Source organism: Ptychodera flava, chromosome 10, assembly GCF_041260155.1.
Source record: "Ptychodera flava strain L36383 chromosome 10, AS_Pfla_20210202, whole genome shotgun sequence".
NCBI lineage: Eukaryota > Metazoa > Hemichordata > Enteropneusta > Ptychoderidae > Ptychodera > Ptychodera flava.
Window position 1 is genome coordinate 11273727 of NC_091937.1, and position 25719 is coordinate 11299445.

A 25719-nucleotide genomic window follows, 5' to 3' on the forward strand; every position below is an offset into this window, starting at 1 on the left:
GTTTACTGTAATTTTGCTACTTTTTGATCGATATTAGATATATGAATTAGTAGCAACCTTTTAGAAGTTGTTTTAAACTAAAATTTAAATGATTCTGATGTGAAAGGAACGAGTTAAACAATTTTTTTTTAAGTACATCAATCTGGAGGAAAGAGATTGGAACAAATGAACGCGGGCGAGCAAACTGAAGTGAGACAGTCGTCACTGCTTTGTTCGCAATTTTTTTACGTGAAACTGCACTTTTTGTCGATTAGAGGCGACTAGTATATAAAATAAAGGAACGATGTTCAGTCTATGACATTAAGGGAGTGACATTTTGTTTTACAAAAGCAGAATGGACTTTGAGTTCAAAAAGCGAACTGCCGAGCAGAGAGAGCGTGTAGAAGATGAATACGACTTCGAAGGGATGAAAGTCGGGCGAGGCACATATGGCCATGTATACAAAGCAAGACGTAAGAAGAGGTATGTCTTACAAGGTGGTGGCTATTACATAAGCAGTTGGTTTATAAACAAGACCTTCCATTGCACTTTGTTGTGTGGCTGTGTTCGTTTGTATAACCAATGGGCCATGAGGCCCTCGAAGAGATGTCGAGATGTGGACAACTTGATCACAATCAACATGTAGTCATCAGGCTGTCCGCTTCTTCCCATCACAATATTTATGGTAACCTTGATAGAATTATACAGTGCCTGAACTCATGGTTTGTAATTTGGAAAACTTGATATGGCTTTTCGTTACGAATGCAACACATTGAATGATGTATCTGCAAATAACCAGCGTTGATTTAACAATGGATGTATAAAGATATATGAAGAAAGGAGTAGAAGCAAGCAGAGGCATTCGACTCAATGCAAGCATACCGTCAACCAGTACAATATGAATATTCTTACTGATTGCATCAGTGACGGTTCGCTTGCATTGAGTCGAATGCCTGTGGAGGCAAGTGTGCTAACCAATCAAAATCAGTTATGAATTTTCGCTACATTTGATCCAATAACAAAGATTCGGCTGCCTTTTAAAGTTGACTGCCTATGCCTGCAGCTGAACAAACCTCTATGAAAGACTACACATGTATGCATATAAATGCATTTTGAATTCCATCAAAAGAATCAAGCCAATCCCCCATTGTGGGAATTCAACACAGACATGTCTGTCTGCAAGTGTTCCCAGACACTTCGCACCAAAACCACTTCGCACCATACCATCTCGTCCCATACCATTTCGCACCAAAACAACTTCGCACCAAAACAACCTCGTACCAAAACCACTTCGCCCCAAAAGTCATGTCCCCCAAACCACTTTGTCCGAAACTTATCGCTAACTGGTAAAGCTGAAAAAAACCACCTTCCTGTCATCCTGGGACTGAAATCTTGCAAGTGTACGCATTTCGCGAAATTGACATCGTGCAATTCCGCGCACGGCACCTGAGTTGTAGAATTTGCGTGTTTCTTTTTCTTATTCTATAGTTATGGTTTCATGCAACAATAAATGGTTCGTGGTAGCCAAATGTCCTAATACATTAATGCTTCCAAGTTGTAAGTAAAAACAACCTCATGATACGTCGTAACATCGTTGTTTCAGGACGAGTTGACGGTACTATACTTTGGCGAAGTGGTTTTAGTACGATGTGGTACTTGGGGCGAAGTTGGGTTGGGCGAAGTAGTACTTGGGACGAGGTGGTTTTGGTACGAAATGGTTTTGGGACGAAGTTGTGTGGGGCGAACTGGTTTTGGTGTGAAGTGTCTGGACCCCTCTGCAAGACCGTGATTCCTGTTGTGCACTAGGGCAAGTCAGAGGAGGCACAACTGAACATAAATGCCCAGATCAATGTATTCTATGACACTGAATAGATACACTGGATTTCCACTAAGGACTCACAGACAAGTTGTTGCCCAAGGAATACGGATACTGTCACAATCATGTGTGCTAACTGTGGTTCATGCACAGTTTGTTCTACTTGGCATGACAAAATACTGTATGCACATAGAGCTTGTATGAACCAAGCTGCAATAATTGTAGCCCACAGGCCATGTGGCTCCTTCTATTGTGTTGACTGTCTAGCGCCAGCCCGTAGGCCGACGCTACACAGCAGCTAGTAGGAACCACATGAAAGACATGTTTAGGTTGGACGTGTTACCTGCGTTAATGAGTTTAGTTGGGACTTGCGTTACCTGTGTTAATGATAGGCTGTATGATAGCTGAGTTGTAAGTAGCCAATAGTGTGCCATTGAAAGCTGAGCTGCCATCTGAAGCCCTACCTCTCTCTCGGTTGTATTTTGTTCGGAATCTGACTGAAGGAAGAGAAGGGCTTCAGATCATCACAAAATTGAAGATAAGAAGAGCATCTTGCATGCTCATGGGTAAAGTTATAACTGTTTCACACATTTGATTTGCAATTGGTGGACATTACTTACTAGTACTATTCTTAATGTTTTTATGTCAGCATTTTTTTAATCTCAAAATTTCACCATTATAACATTATGATTTAACTTACAGTAATGGTTCTCAGCCAGAATTCTATGCCTTGAAGTTGATAGAAGGCACCGGAATTTCCATGTCTGCTTGCCGGGAAATTGAGGTAAATACATACTACTTTATTTTGTGATGCTTGCCTTTGCAAAACATTTAGTTTTAAATGATATTGCTGCAATCCGAGATGTGGATATTTGTATATCTCAAATGTATGCAAATTTTAGACTTGGATCCTATTTGCAAATGCCTCCAGGACTCCTTGGAATCTCAATGACTGTTCTTAAATTACGCATTTTTTCCTGTTATACAGCTAGATTAAAATGCTTCCTGCTATAATTGCTGTTATGCTACTGAGTTTTGTTAAGACACAAGCAAATCAGACTTTGCCCTGGTGTATATAAAAACAGTTTTCTTGAAATTGCACGAAGACATATCACCCCCACAACATATACCACCCTGAGATTTCCCATTCACCAGTTTGGGCCAGGATCAGTTGAGAGAGAGAATTAAAGTGATATCCATCATATGACTGTCCGAGAACATCACTAGGAAACTCCAATCCGTGAGCCAGTACGTGGAGGGTTACCCACTGGACTTAAAACATCAGGAGATATGGATTGTCAAGGATAGGAATAGGATATTTACCAGGTTGGTTACTGTTCAGGCGGAAACTGTTTAGAATCCTGAAAATCCCACATATATATCTAGCAGTAACAAGTATTGATCTTAAAGGAAGCCATATAAGACACCCTGTTGACAAACAAGTTTCAAGAATAAGATCTAAAGATTCTTATTCAGTGTATTCATCTCATTTTCATCACTAATGTTTCATGTTGTTGTTTTACATGTACAGCTGCTCAGAGAACTGAAACATCCCAATGTCATCAGTCTGATCCGAGTCTTCTTGTCACACTCTGACAGAAAGGTCTGGCTGCTCTTTGACTTCTCAGAACATGACCTCTGGGTAAGTACAATCCTCCTGATGAATATTGACCTCACAGTCTGAGCAGAAAAATCCACATTCCGTTACCTCTGATCCCATAATCTGTACTTCCATATGTAATGATAAATCACACAAACAGCAAAAACAGACCTATCAAGAAGCTCAGCTAGCATTTGGCCAAATAATACCCCTATCTAATCTTGCAAGTCTGTCTTTTGATAAGAAGTCTGCCTACTTTAAACTGAACATTTTTCATTCATCATGATATATTGTTGCAATGGGACAAGAATACCGCATGCTTATTTGCACGTGGTTGCTTAAACCTAACCAAACACCAATTCCTTGCACCCGAAAGAATATTCTATTACTATAGGCTTAGGTTGTTGGTTGTTTTCCAGGCAAACATCTTGGGCTGTTCAAGGCAGCTTGAAAATAGCTGCATTGGACACTGCTGCTAGAAATTCAGACAAATTTTGTCAATGCTACATGCATGGCTTACAGCTTGCGGAGCTAGTAATGTGTCTTTCCTGGCGTTCTTTACAAAATTTGCAGTCAATTAAAAATTTATTTTATAGTTCTTACTTTATTTCCTATAATGCAATATAAAATTTGCTGACAAGTATTTATTTTTTGCATATTCATGAGAGAAAAATGACATCATTTGCAAACAGCCCTATATAAAAGGGACAACTTTAGCCTTTGGCCCCGCAACATGCTGCTTACAAAAAACCAGATGGCATTTGAACTGTGATATACCAGTTTTCCATTCCGAAAATATGTCACATTTATTTTTGCCTGTAATCTAATTTCACAGCATATCATCAAGTATCACAGAGCATCAAAGGCCAATAAGAAGGCAGTGCAAGTACCTCGTACCATGGTCAAATCACTGCTGTTTCAAATATTGGATGGTATACAGTATCTACATGCAAACTGGGTATTGCATCGAGATCTGGTAAGGATCTAAAGCTTTGATATCTTGCAAAATACTCAAAGAGTACTGTTTCTACATGTAAATGCTCTGAACAGAAGTACTTACCTACAAGAGCATAATGCCATGCATTTTTATGAGAGAATTCTAGTTTTTGTGAAGAAATTTTCTGAATTTCAAAAAAGCCAAAACTCAGCCGTTACTTTCTTTATTCTCAATATTCTCATACCTAATGCAAGAGTTTTCAAAACATTCCAGATAAATGTGCAGACATTATATACTCATTTGGATTTACAGTCAGCTGTATCAGGCTGTGTGTTGATATGCGACAAAGAACACGATGGGAAGAAAAAGAAGGGAGAATTAGGATACCATAGCAGGAGAATTGCATAATGAATATAATCTTCTGTATTAAATGTGAGCCAGTTTAGGTATAGGATAAAGCCCGAGCACAAGGGCTCTTCTGGTATATAAAATCCAACCCAACGATAAAATGTCGAGGCCGCAGGCCGAGACATTTTATCGTAGGGTTGGACTTTATATACCAGAAGAGCCCTCGTACTCAGGCTTTATCCGACTTAAAAACTATCGCCCCTAACTGATATATTTTCGTTTTCAATGTGTTTACGTCAACCGTCCCCTTTGTCAATGTAACATGTTTAGGATATGAATTAAAACTTTTATTCGTGAAATAGCAGTGTTCGCGCTACCGCTCGCCAGACGGCAAAATGGCGAATTGATTCACTCATTGGCAACTCAGACGGTCAGAACAATCGCCAGACTGGCGACTCAAAATTTGTACGTTCGGTCACTTTGTTCTACGATGTTCTGTTGCATTGCGGTGTTTTGTTTTACTTCTTGGGAAGTCTTCCGCCATAGTACTATCGTACTCATCTATAAGCCCTGCCACTGTTTTCAGAGTATAATGGGTCGTACAAGTTGGTAAAATTACTTTTCAGATAAAAGAAGCTAATGGGACATCGAAGTTCCCGTGATAGTATCGTGAGCAAAATGGCACGTATACCCAATACATGTACTTGTGCCCCTCCGAAATGTCCCCGTTACCTAAATAGAATAGTCCCACTCTAGTTACGTCCGCCATTGTTCACATTCACGCTGTCCTGTTTTCCCGGGAGGTTGTCATAGTCCAAGTCTAAACATGCAATTTCAGTTGTTTTCAGCGATCATCCTTTCATCTGTGAAGAGCGGTTTTACCGGTGACCATTACAATTTTCACTGCTATGCTGTTGTTTTAACAAGACACGGACCGTTTGATCTTGGAAAGTAGAGTTGCTTTTACGTGCAGCCAATGCACATGCCAGTTCACGGGTTCACACCATGCTCTTGAACGTGAATGGCAGCACACATGATGTCTTTGTTTCACGTTTATATTTATCTCAAGGTATGATTCAAGCTGAAATGTCACCAAAATGTCACTTCTATATCGAGGGATTGTGCAAACCAGTTTGATTTAAAACAGCTTTGTAAAACACTGTTTACTTAGCTTGGAAATTGTTACTGAGTTTTGCTGTCTTTTGGCCATGCACGGACGTGTATCAATATCAGTGTGATCATGGCATGCCATGCCACGTTCATGAAGATCTTGAGGATGTTACTCTTTTCTGTATTTTTTTGTACTTCACAATTTCTTTGGATGACGTTTGAAAGTTCAAGTGGTGTTCAATAGTCATGCATGAGTTTTGATACGAAGCATTCTTTTTATTGAACTATTAAAGCAGCACTGAGGATACATATGATGATGAGAAAGTGGCAGACCTGAAATATTTGGTTATCATTACTCTTGAGTATTTAATGATATCACCTTTGACCCTTCGAGATGAATGTGTGTGACCCTTGACCTCACCTCTCAAAAGAAAAATCTGGCTACTTGTGTTCACACTGTATTAGCCAAAAAGGCTAATCAGCTTGAGTAGCCAGAGCAAACCCTGAATAGCCTTCCAATGTAATGGAACATCCTATAAATGCCCTAGGGCACATTATATAAATGCCCTAGGGCACAGCAGATTTTGTGTTGCAGCTGGTTTCCGCTGTGTTACCAAATTTGAATATTAAAACGTACCAGATGTCTACAGAATATGACATGTTCACTTTTGATTGGACTGTACTTTACTACGGCGCTGTCATTCGTTTCTTGAATTTGGTGACCAAGGCTTTACGAGTAAATAAAACACCCTGAATTGAGCACTCTGATTGGTCAATCAACAGTAGATAGTTTTTAACTGTTGTTTTAGCATGGCATCAAGTTAACGCCTACTAATGCTGCATTTAACAATTTTTCAGAAACCAGCAAATATACTTGTAATGGGAGATGGACCTGAAAGGGGAAGAGTTAAAATTGGTAAGAGAAAAAGTCTTGGATGCGGAAGCCAATTCTCTCTTGCTGTAGATATTCCCTTACATGTTACCACCTGTAACCCAAATCTTTTTATTTTATTTTAACAAACTTTTCAGGCATTTTGTGTTATCTTGAAAAGTTAAGCCTTCATCAAAAGAACTTAAATGGTGGTAAGTTATAAAATATGCTGGAGAAGACTGTGATTTTGTAAGGGATATTCTATCTTCAGTAAAATTGACTTAGCCTTCATCAACCGAGAATGTCAGCTTTCATTAACTTACAAAATGTGGCAGAGAAGACTCTGATTTGAGGAACACTCTGGACATGACAGTTCTATTAATTAATTATTTCTTAAACATGTATTCCTGTAGCATCAAGAAGCCCGTGTGTATCATGCACTCATCACTAATATATAATAAATATCGTAGCCTTCTCATGTAGAATTTGAGTTTTGTCGTTTATTTTGTCAGCTGATATGGGCTTTGCAAGACTGTTCAATTCACCGTTGAAACCGCTGGCTGACCTGGATCCAGTAGTGGTGACATTCTGGTACAGGGCTCCAGAGCTCTTACTGGGAGCCAGACATTACACTAAAGCAATTGGTAGGTATTGAATTTTTCAACCATATTCTGCCTCGAGGCTCTGAGGTGTTGATTGTCACAGCGTGACTTGAAGTGAACCTCCTGACCTCCATAGAGTTGAGTGCCTGTGTGTGTCAATATGTACTCAATCTGTATTGTTAAGCTGTTCACCCCGATTCCTTTTGAACAAGTCCACTCTTACCTCTGGTAACATTGGGCTTGGGTCAAACCATGGTGTTTTAGGGGTCAAAGAGTTCATATGCACACATTTCTAACATTTATAAGGGGCAGGTTTGCTTTCTGTTCAAAAATGTATGGAAACTGCTCAGCCTTTGCCACTTATTATTTTCCAATGAGGTATTTCCCGTCTGTGCTTTTGAAAATGTCTGTTCAAAAATCGGTCCATAATTCGAAATGAACACGCATTAAAAAATATCTGCTCTGATAGACAAAAAAACTGATCTCTCTTCCTTTCCAGAGTATGTACTGAATGTGTTTACTTTATCTGTCTTGTGAGTGTTTTCAGGTAAAGGTTTGTAAGGTGCATCAGATTCGCCTTATTTAGTACAATTTAGCCTCATATAAGGATCACCTCAAAAGTGCAGTAATAATTGAAAGTAAAACGTGTTTCAACCCTTTTCCTGCCAGACAGTAATAACTGTACCACTTCCCCATCAGCCAAGTCAGTAAAAAGCAGTATTGAGCCAAAACATAACGTATTTTCACCGACTTGGCTTGGTATGTTATAGCATCTTTTGTCCAAAAAAATCAACTTTATAGTATTATGTTTTCAACAGCCTTCAAATGTACTGTATTATGGTAAAATACATCATATGGAATACGTTGTCTTTCATTCATTTTAACCATCTTGACCTGGTGCTGAATATGGACTTGGCAGGAAAAGGGTATAGGGAGGGGGATCAGCTTAACTACGCCTGTGCAACTTTCTTGTTTACGAACAATGTATTTCATGCACAATATAATATCTAGATGTATAGCGTCAACATAGCTGTAATATTGACACTAAAAGGATTAAAACAGTTGCAGCGTTTGCATTATCAGAATAGTCAATGGTCAAATTGCACTTGAAGCATTGCTGAATAATAAGTTTCTCCAAAGCAAGAATGTCGTTCAAATTTACACAGACGGCCAACATTCATATATATCACCTTTGTAGGGATCCAGATTTATTTCTCATGTCTATTTCTGCTGCACTATAGTAACCCAGGGATAATCAGTATTCTAGCAGTGTGTGATGTATTTTACACACTGTCACCTTAAACTATACATATTATCCATGCTTTGAATTTTAATTACCACTGAAGAGAACATCAAGACAGGTATTTTTATGAACTTACGTCATGCTACGTTTAACTGTGATAATGCCAATTCCTGCCACAAAACACTTACTGGACGGATACACAAATCAGTCAATAACAAGGTCTATAGAAACATAACAGAACAAACTCACTGAACACTGTAATGGGCAGTAACAAAATAAATAGTGCAACAAGTGTCGCACTACAACTAACTGTGTATAACGCCACCTGACTACAGTTGTATCTTTTTTATTTCATTTTTGGATCCTTTCTTGTTCAGATATCTGGGCCATTGGTTGTATATTTGCCGAATTACTGACCTCAGAACCAATTTTCCACTGTCGACAAGAAGACATTAAGACCAGCAACCCCTACCACCATGATCAGCTGGACAGAATATTCAACGTCATGGGATTCCCGCAGGAGAAGGATTGGGAAGACATCCGAAAAATGCCGGAACATGGCACGTTAATGAAAGATTTTAGGAGATCAAAGTATGAGTTTATTTTCCTGATTATCTCTTGGTGAATGCACAATTCAAAATGAAGATTTTTAAAATTATTAGTTTCTTGAAATCTTCTTGAGGAGATCTTAGTGTTAATATTGCATGTTCATCTCCAGAAGAAAGCACAAGTTATAATTTAGATTAATGAATAATAATTTTTTATTGAGATCTGCATGTAGGTGCACCTGAAGTATATGAGGTTCAAACATTGTTATGAAAACTGGAGGTTTCTAGGGGGCCTCCAATAGCTTTGTAAAACAGCCAGACCACCTAGGATTATGATTACGGATTATGATGTCAGAAATATGACAGTATAGACCCAGGTTGCTTCAGTCTTGTCAAAGTTAATTTAAGCTTTTTCTACATTTGGTTCTGTTGGGTAGTTCTATAGAAGTTTGTTGAATTTCTTTCTTTTATAAGAAGTGGAGACAGAGTTATGTCACATTTAAAGGTAGTAGTTACAACAAAATGTTTAACAAACTGTAATATCACAACAAGGTAGATTTTACAGAATTTAAAAAAATTTGACACAGAAATTTTGGAAGAGCAGAGTATTTTCAACCATCTCACCACAAAAGTTTGTAAAGAGTGAAATATGACCTCGTTTTTATTATGCAGCCCAGTTTACGTAGATCAAATTTGTTATCATGTGTTGAAGATTTGTGAAACTACATGTTCAGAAACAATACAGACAACTTTCAGAGTTATGCCATTGCCAGCAAAGTTTCAAAGAAAGGGACTTTGTAAGTATAATGTCATTGTCCTCAATTCTTACAGTTACTCAAGTTGCTGTTTGCCAAAATATATGGAAAAATTCAAGATAAAGGCGGACAGCAAAGCGTTTCATTTGGTAAGTGCTATTCAGGTTTTATCCCAAGAACGCCATCTTTGTTTAAAAGTTACAACAATGATGAAGGAAAAATAAGTGTTTGTTTCCTCAAATTATAAATTTTTTGAACTAAATGTGTTACCGAGAATGGAATGACAAGAAGTCCATATGAATATACTCAGTAGATGCTGAGAAGGAAGTGAGAAGTTTTTTACTTCTAACTTATTTTTTCGTGATAGGTATTTAAACCATTGTTTTAAAACTCTAAAGGTAACTATATACCAAGAATACATATTTTGAGAAAAGGAAGTGGTACTTTGTATTTAGCCATTTTCATGACCTCTATGTGACCTTACATCCTGGTATATTCATTGGGTTGAATCCACAAGTTTTATTTGAAACAATGCAACAGCCAGACATATTCACCAGGTTCTGTACTGAATTTCCACCGCCTCTCACTCCCTTGCAAAAGACAACGCTGCATTTCCTCAATACTGTAGTACATACAAAACAGGATATGGGGTCATGAAGAGGTCACAGACATGGCCTAATTAGCGATACCTATATCAGTCATTCCAATCAATACATACCAGAAGTGATCGGCATCAAACTTTGCATAGCACATGAACAGTTATGCTTACCATATTCTGTTCTGAAAAAATGAACGACACATTTTTCCGTTGACAAATATCTGTTCATTTCTGCCACCCCACATTTTACAGCTTTCAAGGTTGCTGATAATGGATCCGACAAAACGAATCACCTCAGAACAAGCCTTAGAAGATAGTTACTTCCTGGAAGAACCTCTACCAACCCAAGAGTAAGGCTGCCATTTTTCAACACATCATTCTCACCCAGAAAATCACATAAATGAAAAACTTTTCAAAATACTCACATATGCTCTCCTAGTTTGAATCAGCAAGTTTTTTTTCACAAAAATTTCCTTTCGTAGTATGATTAAGGTAGTTTACACCTTGAAAGTGAAAGACTTTAACTTTTACTCAAACTTTCCTCAGACAAACTTTCAACCATCTCTTTCAAAATTAAGAATAAAAATCACTGTGCAAATTTTGGTACAAGAGAAACAAATTGATCAATATTTGCTGATATTTGACGTTCAAAATGGCCGCCATCCTTGTGTTATCACTATTTGGGGGGGAATAAAATTCATGATTTTCACAAAACTTAGCCGGTGAAAACTTTAACACTCCATAAAATTCAAAATATGCCCCCACAAGTAGTAGCCAATAAGAATCCTGTAAAAGTTTTGAAAGTTCAAATAAAGGTATGTCTCCAAGGTGCAGTCTACCGTAACTTTATGATGATGCAAACTATAGCAAGATGTTTTCAGTTTGTATAACTTTAATGGACAAATGAAGAAAGTGTCACAGCACATCATGACATTTTCCAACATCTATGGCAGACTTGTGAAGGTTGAAGTTGAAGCGCCTCCACAGTCAAGTGAACATCTCTGTTGATATGCACTGTGAGGGCGCTATGAATTCAACTACATGGACACCTCCCTTTGTTGAGTCTTTGAACCTAATATTTGATGTAGTGTGTGAAAAGAAACATCAAAATTTACTTCTTTGGTATCAGAATGTTGTCTGATAAACTGCTCATTACTGATTATATTCTCTTGTTTTGTAGTGTTTTTGCAGGAATGCCGATACCATATCCAAAACGAGAATTTTTAAGCGATGAAGATAATGATGACAAATCTGTAGCTAGTAAGGTAGGTCACTATCAGTGTTCTTTCCTCAGATCTTTCATATCTATAAGACTTTCCTTTCATTTTCTTTACTTTATTACTAGCAGTTGTTATACACCAAAAGTATGTAGCAAAAATTATTGCAGGTTAGAGATGAAGATCATCTGGAATGACTGTATATTCTCGACAGAGAATTTGAGGCAATACCAGTTAAAGTTTAACCCTTTTTCATGAGAGTTCACTGTTCAAGTTAACTATTCTTTTCTTTTCTTTTTTCTTTTCTTTTCTTTTCTTGTCTTTCTTTTCTCTTCTTTTCTTTTCTCTCAAAATCTCAGCCAAAACACTCAAACACTGTCAAGCAGAACTAAGATTTTCAGATCGTTCACACCTCGGTACCGATCTCATTCTGTCTGGTCATATGAAATGATGCTGTTCTTACCCACCAAAATTTACCCCAGAAGTGGATATAATTGTGATGTCAAGGCCGACAAAGCGGTTTTCAGTTACAGTAGAATATTACCTTTCCTGATATTTCACAACATACTTGTATTTCGGACTTCTGTTTGTTTCCAAGGCTGGGTCGTCAAGCCATGCTCCCAATGCCAAGAGAGTACGAGTTGTACCGCCCTCTACCAGCTCCTCAAATCCCATCATGCAGCAGGAATACCAACAGCAACAGGTAGGTATTTGAGGCACTCACACAGACATTCAGTGATACAAAATAGCCTGAAATGTAACCATTATCCTGCCAAGTTCATATTTCACTATCAGGTCAAAGTGGTTAAAGCTGTTGAAGCACAAAATGTCTCATTTGGTGCATTTTAATAAAAGTTAAACATCGTAAGGTAGAATGCACCTCAGGGACAGATATTGGGTCTCTCAAACTTCTACAATTCTTTTCTGATCTACCACTTGTGGGGGTTCATTTTAAAGCTCTTGGAGATAGAAAAACTTTCACTGTCTTAGTTTTTCGAAAATCGAAAATTTTATTTTTTCCCCCTAGAGTTAACACAGGAATAGCAGCCATTTTGAATTTCAAATATTGCAAAATGTTGGGTAATTTGTTTCACTGGTTCCAAACTTTGCACGGTGAACCTGGTTTTTATGGTGATTTGGTAAGAGAATTGCCGGTTCTACCTTAAACCTTTCACCCCCAGTTCCCTGTATACAGGTCCAACTTTACCATAGAAAACAATGGATTTGGGACAAACCATGGTGGTGAAAGGGTTAAGGCCCCTGACAACATAGATGCTGTAAACATTCTTTTTAAAGAGTAAAGTCACTATAACAGACTGAGCCAAGTGGATGAAAATACTTGTAGTTTTAATACTTTTTATTGACTTTGCCAATGGGGATGTGATACTGTCCGGCCGGAAAAGCATTAATGCCTACAGTTTGGGTGTTCAAAATATGAGAAAGCTTCAAATAGTTCGTAAAGTGTTTTTCAATGACCCTATGAATAAAAGCTTGCATAGAAAACTTAGAATTAAAATATGTTAACTTGGAATGCACTTTAGAGGTTGTTTGCTGGACAATCAATTTTTTACAATTCTTTTGTGGTCTGCCACCAGTGTAGACTCGTCAACCTGTTGAATAAAAGTTTTCACTGGCTTGTTTTTATGAAAACCAAAATTTTAATTTTCCCCAAAGAGTATAACACATCCTGTAGGGCCATTTTGAATTTCAAATATCAGATGATTTCTGGAAATTTGCTTCTTTAATCCTTAAATGTGCATGATGATCTCAATTTTTCTTCTTGATAACAAGTGAGAACAGTTTAAATTTTCTTTGAGCAGAGTATGAGCAAAAGCTTTTACCCTTTCAACACAATGGTTTTGCCCTAATCCATTGTTGTCAACAGTGGTTATGGACCGTTTTACGGGAAATTGGTGGTGAGCAGAATAAGCTTGCTTTGATTACAGGTTAACACATCAATGGATATACAGCACATGATTTCATACAATGAACATGCAAAAGAAGAAAATGTAATTTAAATATGGACATTACTTCAATAAATGGGTGAAGAGAAATTTGTACATAAGTAATGATGGTTTCTATCTAACAATTGAAAGGAGAAATTTTAATGTTCATGAGATGGATTCCTTAGGTTTTATTTCTTAGGGAGTACACAATCAGGTTTTATGCACTCCTGGAATCTCCATGGAATTGAAATTAAGTCTTGTTAAGCCCTGGAAAATTGATTAACCACTCATGATTTTCGAAATTTCTTCATGATATCCTAAAAATTGTATGTGAAATGATATAATCAATGATATATAATAAAATTTATTCCTGGAAAAGGGCATTTTGGATCTCAAAAAGCCTTTCAAAAATTGCCAAAAAATGTCCTGAAAGGTCCTTAGAGTCCTGTTCACCCCTAATTGCCTGTAACCAGGTCCACAATCACCATCGATAACAATGAGTTTGGGGACAAACCAAGCTGGAGAAGGGGTAAATCATTGATTTACAAAAGATGGGAAAGAAAATGAGTCTTCCCAATGCCGTGTTATAATGTGTCTAGTGGCATTGAGCTGTTCACAGAGAATGTCTGAACAATACCTCAGAAATTAGACACCTTTAATTAATGTAACATCTGGAAAAAACAACAGCTGTATGTGGTATTTCACTGTGTGAGTCAAACATGACAACATGGATAGCTCCATAAATCATCATCAGTGGAACTACATTGCATTTAGTTTCATCATTTCAGTTGGCTAATTACACTGACAGCACTAGAAAACTTCTTATGGCCATGAATCTGAATGTAACAGTCTTTCTTTATTATGAGTGTTTAAAACAGTCAAGAGCAATCACGTACATCAAGAATGACAAATGTATCGTTATCGTTGCACCGCTGTCACAAATGTTTGTACAACATATTGTATTTTGCGACAATTTTTGATCTGCATATATAGTGTAGAATTACAGAAACTGCAGCTGCAAATTTAATTTTAAGTTCAATTTGAACAAAATATGAATCAGAATACTGTTAGCAGGATTTAATTCTTGTTTTTGTAACACAGTGCTCATTACAATGGAATATTTTCTTCTCATTACAAAAGCATTACAAATATGCATCTATGTATGATATAGAATATGACAAAGGCTTTTTGGTATTTTAGTAGATTCACTGAAATTAGAACGGTCTAATTCACTTTGACAGCATATAAAGTCAGCACTCTATAGTCAGTTCTGGTCATTGGTGCCATGTTTCACCTACATGCATGTGACATCCAGGCAAGGCCATACAAGCATCCAAAACAAACTTTTAAATACTTTCAGGAACTTTCCTCAGAAAACTTTTAATCGTTTTTCATAATCAAGAGTAAAATCAGAAAGAAAGAAAGAAAAAAGTCTAAAAATCAGGACTTATGAAATAAAGTTTGGTACTAGAGTATCATACTGCGTAACATTTACTGATATTTGAAACTCAAAAACGCCACCATATCCTGTGAGTATTGCATGGGGGAAAATACAATTTTTGATTTTCGCAAAAGCAAGACAAAGGAAATATCCTTTACTATATTCACATGTAAAGATGAGTCCACATCGGTAACAGACCGAAAATTGTGTGTCAGAAAAACTGTCCCATAGGCATGACGTGCCCTCAGTCCATCAGCAGTTGTTGATATGTGGTCATCAGTGCATTCCTTTTCACAATCCAGTGCCACAGTGTATTGCACCAGTACTAACAACCTCAATGAGAATGGAGGTTCCACAGCTTTGTCACAGTTAAAATTAGTTGTCAATAAATGAACGTATCATTCCTGCAATTACATGTAGCTATTTGTCAGTGCTCTAACAAATACAACAATTTGTACATCCTTGGATACACCCACAACTGTATTCAGTTTACAAATCAACAGCTGGTCCGGGTTTTTTTATCAATAGCCAATTTGAGTATTGTGTCAGGATTAACCTTTCCGGCATAAAGTTTCCATATCCGAACAGATAACAAAGTTCTTAATTATGTTTTGTAGGCATATGTTACAAATGTCATTATTGACTATAGTTCCAATTATGGAGATATAACCAATGACGATGTCTGCATCATAGGTCTAGTTATCTGTTCAATTGCGTCAGTCTAGTCTATTGTTATTCATTGCTTAGGCGTCATTTTAGATTCTTTTCTTCAGTTCATTACTTACCCATCTCATCTCCAACGCTGTCCCACTTTCTCCATTATTGGCCCGTGTGTGTGTGTGTGTGTGTGTGTGTGTGTGTGGGAGGGGGAGTGTGATGGGGTAGCCCACTAATTGGGCTATGTTTGCAGCATGCGTTTATAAGTCTATATGTGTTTTTGCAGTTCCACCTTCCCATACCCTCCTCGCGCCATATCAATTTGTGCATATACCAGCCTATAGGTCATACCATACTGTATTTTCCGCCAAACTACCGGTAAAATATGAGCTGTGCAACCACCAACATTAATTAAATTCCTTCCAACTCTACTGTCAAGCTTTACCAATGTAACTTATCCTATGGTGTTTCTTAGAAGATGCACATTTGTTTAAGTGGTGTGGTCTGAACAGCTAATGCAAAGGAAAGAGTTAGAAAAGCTTAAGAAACCAAGTATAGAAAATATTTATTAGTCCTGCCAAACACTTAAAATTTTCCTACCTCCTTCCCCATGCTCAAAGTGACACTTCTGTCCATGTTATGGTAGTACACATCACAAAATTAAAAGACTTAAACTTTTGCTCAAACTTTTCTCAATGAAAAATGTAAAGCAAAGGTCATCGCACAAATGCTAATACTACGGAAACACTTTACCTTACATTATCAATATTGAAAATTCAAAATGGCCACCGTCATTGTGTTAGCTCAAGGGTGGAAAATTTAATTTTTGATTTTCACAAAGCTAATACAGTGTAAACGTTGCCTAACACTTTGAGCGCCAAAGTCAATTTATGTCGCCTTTTCAAAATATACCCCAGTCAGTTTTTTTTCAGATTTTTGCCAAAATTTTGATAAAAAACTGTAGCCAATGAATGTGATGCCCATTTTGTTCAAAATTGTCAAAAAATTACAGGAAAATTCATAAAAAAATGGTAAAATGTTGCACTAAAATTTTAGTGGGAACATTACGGCTCTCAAAGGGTTTAACGAAGAACTTCAAAATGAGTCCCCACAAGTGGTAGACTAGACAAGAATGGAAAAAATTTCAGAGTCTGAATATCTGTCCCTACAGCACATTCTACCTTAAGAATGTGTGTATATTCTGCCCTCACCACTTGCTAGCAAGTGTTCTTTCATTACCCTTGTACTGTATATTTGAACAACTGAGACTATAGTTTCACACAAAATAAAGTAAAGAAGGCTTGTATACTGTTAATTCTTTACTACTGATATTCAAACATATAATTTGAAAATGTTTACAAAACTTTCAGAAAGTGTTCATAAAAGATGAATTTAAATGGTTCTTTCTTACTAACTGCCAACATCACCATGGAAATCATAAAGATTGCCTGTCAAAGGCTGAAACCACAACCTTCAACCATAAACAGGTGCGTAAAACGGATGAAATTTGTCACAATTCTGTTTGCAGCCGTGAATGATATGCCTACAATCCTAGCATAATATTTAGAAACAAAACACTGTATGTACATGTATTTTGCTAACCTTTACAATAATCCACAAATCCATATATCTGCAGCTCTGTGTAAGCCAATCCATCAAAATTCAAATCCTTGCAACTTGATACCACAATAAAAGAAGTTGAACATGTCGTGAAGAAGAATATCCACACAGGAGAACTTTTTTCATGTCAGTTAAATATACAGTGTGTTTTCTCAAAAGCTGGGGAACATATGAGAATGGATTTCAAACCTTGATGAGTGTTTGTGCTATTGTGCTGCAATGCCCATTTCAGTATTATTGGGGAATTCACCATAAGCTGTTGGCAAAACTAATAACAACAAAATAAACAGTAAAATACTCCACAAGAACTCTGTAGTGTTCTTTTTTCAGAGTTGTAAAATAAAATGCTGTCGAAATTTGATAAGAAAAGATCAAAGTTTACCCACAAGAACTGCTACTTTTGTGTTCAATACATTTGCAGTGGTTGTATAGAAACGTACAATGTGATTTAGCCGATGAAGTTTTCAGCTAACCACATATGGTACCAGAACATCAACAGTTTTCATGATATTTAGCAACAACTCAATTTAGCTGATCAAGGAACCAATTTCCTTGCAAATCTTTGATTTTTTTGTTGCATATTGTAATTTTACAATTTTAGGAGTGCGTTGCAGAAACACTGATGCTGTATCCACTTATTTTAATTTTTCCTGCTCTCTCTCTCTCTCTCTCCCACAGAAACACGTACTGCAGGGCTACCAAGGATCAGGAGGTCAAACCAATTCCCAGAATGCTATGTCATACTCCTCCAGTGGAAACGTACACGGAACCAGCAGCACAGTCTACACCAGTCAAGGGCACCGATATTGAAACACCTCCCCTTCACAGCCACAGTTTGGCCATCACATAATCCTGCTTCAGTGCAGACGTCAGACCTGTGTGCTCAGAGATGGCGTAAGCTGGTACCCATTGTACAGAGCATATTGTCATGTGGGTATTTAACAACAGTTATGACAACGTTTCACACTGTGGAAAATGTCAATAAACATTGTGAGGGCAGACAACCAGAAACACAATCTCAACAAACTATGGGAGAAGATGGGAGTAGATAACTGCCATTGTTTAGGCAGCTGCCCCCACCCCTCCCCCCCACCCACACATCCACCTTACTTCCCCATAGAATGTGCTGGCCACACTTTTCCCAAATTGTAAATGTTGAATCCATCAGATCTGCTGCAACATCTCTGCAAAATACAAGACAGTATTGTAAAACAAGCGGGCTTGTACCATGGCATGAAATTTTCCTCATCAATTATAGCTCTCCAGTTCATCAGTGATATTTAGTGTTCAGGTCAGTAGATGTTTTGCCAAAAAGGCATTGCACATAAAAACCATTAGACTTTGAGTTGTTGTGCTACTCACCTTTTTACCCATGCACAATTTTAACCCTCTTACCCCTGTGTCCTTGTATGAAGGTCCAAAAAGACCATTGCAAATACTAGGGCTGTTCCATCATGGATTAGGAAGTGGGTAAACACTTGATCTCTGGGCATTAAACACAGCTGAGATGACACCAAACAAATCCAAAGAAATGGTGGTTTTTTCATTGACACTGATGTCACGCATGTAATTGAATAAGTGAAGTCAAATAAAAAGGTCTCAGATATATGCAAAGTATTTAAAAAGGAACATATGTATGACATACTTACCCGTTTAAAATATCTTCTTTCCAAAACAAGGCACAACTGTTTGCAAAATTTCCCAATATAAGCCCAATTACAGTGTCTTTCATGAAACAAAAAGATTCTGTGGAAATTGCATTACAATCACTTCAATTGTGAAGAGAAGAAAAGATTTCCCACTCAAATTAAAGTTAGAATGCACCTCAGGGTCAAATATTCAGGCTTTTAAACTTTTACAATACGTTTTGGTCTGCCAATTTTTTGGCTCATTTTGAAGCTCATTGAGTAGGTAAAGTTTTCACCAGCTCATTTTTTTTTTGAAAATCTAAAATTTCCTCCCGCATAGAGTTAACACAACTATGGCAGCCATTTTGACTTTCATGAGTTGGTAAATATTGGGTAATTTGTTCCCTAGCACCAAATTTTCTACGGTTATCCGTGATTTTTGTTCTTGATTTCAAAAGGGATTGGTTTAAAGTTTCCTTATTGAAAGCTTTATGAGCTGAAAAATTGTAGCTCTGTATATAGACTATGGAAGACAACCCAGCTTGTGACTGACTGTTTCAAAAGTTCTTTCTGTATCCTATTGTACTTGCTATTCTGCGTTGCCAACAGGTCTTGATTTCAGAAAGTTCTGCTCAGAATATCTGAACCTGTCCAGCCCTAATTTTTGTAAACAGGTCCACACTCACCATTGACAACAATAGATTTGGGTCAAACCATGGTAGTGAAAGGGGTTATGAAGTGAGTGGCACACAAAGTACACGTCTTTTGTGGACAATAATCACCAGAGCTAAGCTTGTTTTCTGGCTTGCAGCTCTCTACTCCCACAGCATCTAAATAAGACCATAAAAAAGTCATTATTTTGCAGTAAACAAGGGCACTTCTTATCAAATAACATAATCTGAAATGAAACCAAAAGTGTATTTATAATACGTTCACATTCCCTTGAGTAGACAGGAAATAGTAAATAAATGAAATCCACAGGGTGTTGTTTTATTTGCCATGCACTTTATTTGGTGTTTAAAATGAAAAGGCGCCAACATTTCACAACAGCTGTGACCTTGTTCAAATATGTGTGGAGCAAAGACTTACTGTAAGCAATCAACATCAGGGCTGCTGTGAAATTTTCATAGCTAATTAGCACCATGCACAGATGGCGGAGTGATAGTCACCCACGTTGCAGTATTCTCTGAAAACCACACTTCAAGTTCACTGACCTACATATATCTCCTCGGAAATGGCTTGCTCATGAGACAGTGTAGAGTTAAATTATATTTTTAGGGTATTGTGCACCTGGGCATTAAACAATTTACTTTAGCTTAAACATTTCATAAGGAAACTTTCAACCAATCTCATGGAAATCAATAAAAATCAGAGGTCAAAGTGCAAAATTTGTTACAAGAGAAGCAAATTACCCTATATTTACTGACTCTTCAAAATGGCCAACATCACTGTGTTACCTTTATGAAGAAAAACATTCAATTTTCACCGAAAGCAGGAAAAGCTGTATTCACTTCATGAGCTTCAAAATGAGCCCCACAGTTGGTAGACTAAAACAAACTCTAAAAGTTTTGATTCTAAGTGTCTGTCCCTACATGTCTTTCTGATTAGGAAAGCACTATCTCATTATCATAGCTACTATCATTAGTCAGTAAATTCTGTTCAGGTAAGACATTTTTAACCCCTTTCACCACAATGGTTTGTCCCAAACCCATTGTTATCAATGATGATTGTGGACCAATTTACAGGGACTTGGGAGGTAACAGGTCATGGTTGTTATTTATTGTGGCCAAGTAAAAGTACAAAATTGGCCCCTTTTGCTGGTTTGCCTTCCTCATGCTCGATAACCAGAAATTTTATCATCCCATACACTAGCATTAATGCGAACACCCCAACTGATTGTAATTTCCTGTTGCAGACTTTTACATTTTCCTTTTTCCAAACCGACACAGGACTTCATCTATGTGACTGGTTCACACAAGCTGTGCTTGCTTGACAAACATCAAATAATTACCAATACTTTAACTATGTCAGTGTAAATGAGATAATCCCACATTCAGAAAAAATCCATTTTATGTTTCTGGACCCGAAGTCATCAAGGAATGATACCATGTAGGTGTCATTTGGCAGGAAGAGCTATTTGCTAACTTTCTTATGAACCAGATACTTATAGAATTGAAATGATGTTTCATTAACTTTGATGACACAAGCAAACAGAAGTACATGCACGTCATCATTGTTATGTATTTAAATTCATTTTTTTCATCAGTTGCACCCAAAAAAACAAGTGGCCTAAAAATACATTTGAGTAAAATCAAAAGATGATTTTGAATGTAAGATGAACAAACAGCATGGCATCAAACCCCCTTCACCGTGAAACATTGGAACAGCCCTATTGTCTCCAATGGGAGAAATTGGACCTGTGCACAGGGAAATAGGGGTGATTGGTTTACTTCTTCAACAACACAGTAGACTTGAGACAATTTTTGCCGAAATCCAAGGCAGTGGTCGATGATCTGAGGGTCAATCAGTAATTTCTGTCACAAATACTGTTCGGTTGAGTCTTCATGTATGTCAGTGTTGGTAGCAGGACCCATGCACTGCAAACAGTGGCTAAGACGCTTAATGTATAAACAAAAACATTAAAAAGTGGATATTGTTTTTTGAGAGATACTTTGCAGAGAATGGAATAGCAAAGTCAGTTGATTTCATCAAAAAAAACTTATCAACTGCATGGCTTCATCAAACAAGCACACGTGTATACTTATCGTCAAACTCCATGAAATGCCCTGAATTCATCCAGATTTATGTATGAACTAAGCATTTCCCAAGTGATAAATAGATTTGTCAACAGCCGTGATATTGGCTGAAAAAACATTAACTATCTGTAAATCTTATTTTTCTCAGTATAACAAAGGACAGCACCGTGTTGCTACCAGTCAGAGAGGTCAAAGGTCATGACATGGCATTAAGACTAACACTAAGTCATTTACACAATGTAGTCACTGCCTTCATTTTACTGTTTCATACATGACATAATTTGCAAACAAAATAAACTGCAGACATGTTTGCATCCTTGGTTTTCATCGTCTGTCACCAGTTTTGTTATTAATTCCACCGGAATGTACCTCAGCAAGCAGTCTCCGAATTTCAAGAGAGCCTGCTACAACATAACTCTTTATAGTAAAATGCACAGTGAGATTTCTGGGAAGGTATGTCGTCCGAAAACTGCACATAAAGTCAAATACAAAAAACGAGCACAAATCCCATAAATGTTTAAAAGATTATTAATACTTTTAATTGTCCAAGAAAGTGTAACAGCCTTTGATTTTTCCAAAGTTCTGTAAAGCATAGACATCCGATTATTGTTTTCGAGTGTCTGTGTATTGAATGAGTGGTATGTAGATTTGTTTTCCTTGTTAAGTCACACGGACCGACAAAATAATGTTTTGTAAATTTGCTTTCCTCTGTTATGTAGTTTGGTTGAGTTGGCTGGATATTGTGTAATGTGATTTTTTGTATCGTGACTTTTTATCGCTAGAAACGGGTGAAAGAGAGGCTCTTATCCGTTGTAGAGATTTTGGAAAGGCGTCTCTTTGATGTTCAGTGTATTACGTTTAAATTATATTAAAATACTGCTTCGATGCAATGCAGTGTCCAATTGTATCATCTGTCACAAGACATGCCCCACTCACATTTGTATGGTAGGGTCTGTGTGGATGCCATCAACAGGTGGCCTGTGTCACCTATCCCTGGAGCCATTGGCATTGCATATCTGTATTTGGACACTTGCATGGCTTCTCACACCCCTGCAATGGATCCAACCACAGAAAACAATGGCAAGGGTGCATCATTTGATTGGCAGTTTTCAAGAACACAAACGGTGCCAAATTTATGAGATTATGACAGGAAATGAAAGTCAACAAAAATTGTGGCTGAAAAATGCTCTTTTCTTGTCTGATTCATGCAAACTTGCTGAACAAGTATGGTTTTCATAAAACAAACTCATGCACACCAATTGTGCATGGGTTAATTTTAGCCCAATGCTTTCATTATAAGAGAGTGTCGTGAAGAATTTGAACCATGCACTTTCCTGTTTTTGTAAGGATGGATCCATGGCAGCAGTGAGAAGCAATATGAGCCGATCTAAACATAGAACTCAGCATCCCAAACGCGGCCACTAGATGCAGGGCTACTTTTAACCATGCCTGACAACCCTTCCAATCCATGAAATAGTCAATAAAAATCAATGAAATAACCCACAAAAAGATTGTACAGTGCTCCGAGAGGTACCTTTGCAAATTAGCATTTTCACCAACTCGTTTTCAGCACATTGAACTATCAAAATAGAACTGTTTGCAGACAACGGATTGCTCTGTCATTGATTAAAAAAATTCATTTTAACGCAAATTTAGATCATATTTTTGCAAATTGCAGATGCAAGAACAACGGAAATACAAAGCAAGAGGCTACCAATATTAGATTTACACTGAAAAAGACATAAACGGTTCAGACTATAAGCTGTAACAACAAAGAAATATGCCCACATTTCTAGAAACTGTGTCTAGTCAGCAGCGATAGTATCGAGAAAGACTGTGTGGTCATATATCTCACGTAATCTGCACACCAAAGAAACTGCAGCTATGTTTACCTGGTTCACTATTGAAAAGCAACATGGGTTGCAGATGGAGAAAGCCATACAGGCGCTTTGGATACAATAAAGTAGCTTTTGAAAGGCCGGATATTGGAACGTTGCATCATGCCATTCTGAGATCATATTTCGCAAAAAATCGGTTCCTGCCCCTCAAAGCCTTCGCCCGGTAGTAGGCAATGTGTATTCCATACACAAACGGATAGGGTACTTTTCATCGTACAGAGGAACTAGCTGACTGGGATGGTATCAACCAGTGGAGACGGGAATATTAACTTCATTAAGGTAGACTGCGCCTCGGGGACAGATATTCGGACTCCTGAAGTTTAATTATTTTCTGATATACCACATGTGGGGGTTCATTTTAAAGCTCTTGGTGTGAGAAAACTTTTCACCGTCTTATTTTTCAAAATTCGAAAATTTTATTTTTCTCCATAGAGTTAACACATGGATGGCGGCCATTTTGAATTTTAAATATCGGTAAATCTTGAGTTAAGGTAGAACGCACCTCGGGGACAGAAATTCGGGCCTTCAAATTTTTTCAATTTTCTTCTGACCTACCACTTGTGGGGGCTCATTTTGAAGCTCTTTGCAAAGAAAAGTTTTCACCGTCTTAGTTTTTTGAAAATCGAAAATTTTATTTTTCCCATAGAGTTTACACAGGGATGGCGGCCATTTTGAATTTTAAATATCGAGAAATCGCAAGATATTTGTCTTTCTAGTATCAAAGTTTGCACGGTGACCCCTGATTTTTATTCTTGCTTTGGTAAGAGAATGGTTCAAAGTTTCACTTAGGAAAATATGAGCAAAAGTTTAAGTCTTTCACTTTCGAGGTGCATACTACCTTAAGCTTATTTGTTTCTCTAGTACAAAAATTTGCACGGTGACCCCCGTTTTTATTCTTGATTTTGAAAGTGGATCGTTGAAAGATTCCTTATGGAAAGTTTGAGCAAAAGTTTAAGTCTTTCACTTTCGAGACGCATACTACCTCATATCAAAATGTACCGTATCCAAGAGCAAGTAATGGGATTTGACTCATTTGCATCCAATGTACGTTTACCGCCATTGCAGTAAAAATAATACAGCTCTGTCTATCATGTCTGTATAGTTTATGTGATTGCATCATGGACAATAGGTCGAATTCCACAGAGGGGCGGGGGTTGTCCCGTCTGCAGCTGTGCGTATGGCCCAAACAACAGATTTGTTGCTATGCACAACATATGCCAACACCCCTTGTGCATATCCATTTTTTTAATGGCTGCTGTACCAAAACTGGTGACTGCAGCTGAAACAGCTCCGTATGAACGAAGGGCCGGGACGCAACCAAAGTTTATTTGAGAAACTCTTGGAGTTATCGGAAATCTACAAAACTGGTGAATTATCAACGTGCATCAAATGCTGAATTTGTTTTACATTATGATTGAGCTTCACCGCCAATTTCTGGGAATAGGCAATATTTATCAACAAGTCTTCCTTTCAATCGTGAAATATTATGCAAATAGGCCGACAATTTGATAATGATCAACACTTGAAAACTTGTGCACCTTTGGCATGATTGCCTTGATAATTAGCATAAAAGAACTTCAGGTAAAGCACTGTGGACATGTTCTAATATTTGGTATTGCTAACAACACAGTGGAGCTTGTCAGATATGGGGCTGACAAGCATTGTAAGGCATACGTCAACTTTTTGGTGTGGCGAAGTTATGACAAACTGTTCGACCAATAACTTTAATTTGTTGTTTCGTGCAAATATTTCTTCTTCTGAGAAAGCCTATCTCCATAGTGCTATTCGGTCTGCAGTATCCCGAGGATTTTTGTTGTTCAGATCTGTTCAGATTACTACCTAATTAGTGTTTGGGAGCACATTTGAGAGTGTCGTTTTTTGAAACTAAACCCAACTTCCGACCGTAAAGTTTTGATCTGCTAGATTGTTTTCATTAATTGATCAAATGGTGAAGATGCTACCGATAATTTAGTTCAATACTCTCCGCAGAGTTAATACTACAACAGTCATAAATGGATAATACCAGACAGGTATATATGACTGTAACAAATGGTGTATTAATTATCATAATTTCCTGTCACACTATGATTTTGTCGTTCTACCTATCTGCGCTAGAACCGGTGTTCTGTCAACCTCTTTTTAGCAAGCG

General features: G+C 37.5%; 1 protein-coding gene across 2 annotated transcripts; it reads left to right on the plus strand.

Annotated features, from left to right (window-relative positions):
- The first annotated feature begins 159 nt into the window (after positions 1 to 159).
- Positions 160 to 22562, plus strand: LOC139142022 (cyclin-dependent kinase 8-like). Of its 2 annotated transcripts, none has more exons than XM_070711807.1 (12): positions 160 to 462; positions 2498 to 2579; positions 3327 to 3437; positions 4231 to 4371; positions 6649 to 6706; positions 7174 to 7305; positions 8884 to 9097; positions 9886 to 9958; positions 10660 to 10757; positions 11588 to 11672; positions 12223 to 12327; positions 17967 to 22562. In XM_070711807.1, exons 1-12 carry the CDS (start codon positions 335 to 337, stop codon positions 18096 to 18098), a joined length of 1359 nt encoding a protein of 452 aa, XP_070567908.1. In that variant the 5' UTR covers positions 160 to 334; the 3' UTR covers positions 18099 to 22562. The 2 variants fall into 2 exon arrangements, 1 of the variants encoding a protein (XP_070567908.1); XR_011554281.1 differs by having other exon boundaries at positions 164 to 462; positions 11984 to 12327.
- Positions 22563 to 25719: the final 3157 nt, after the last annotated feature.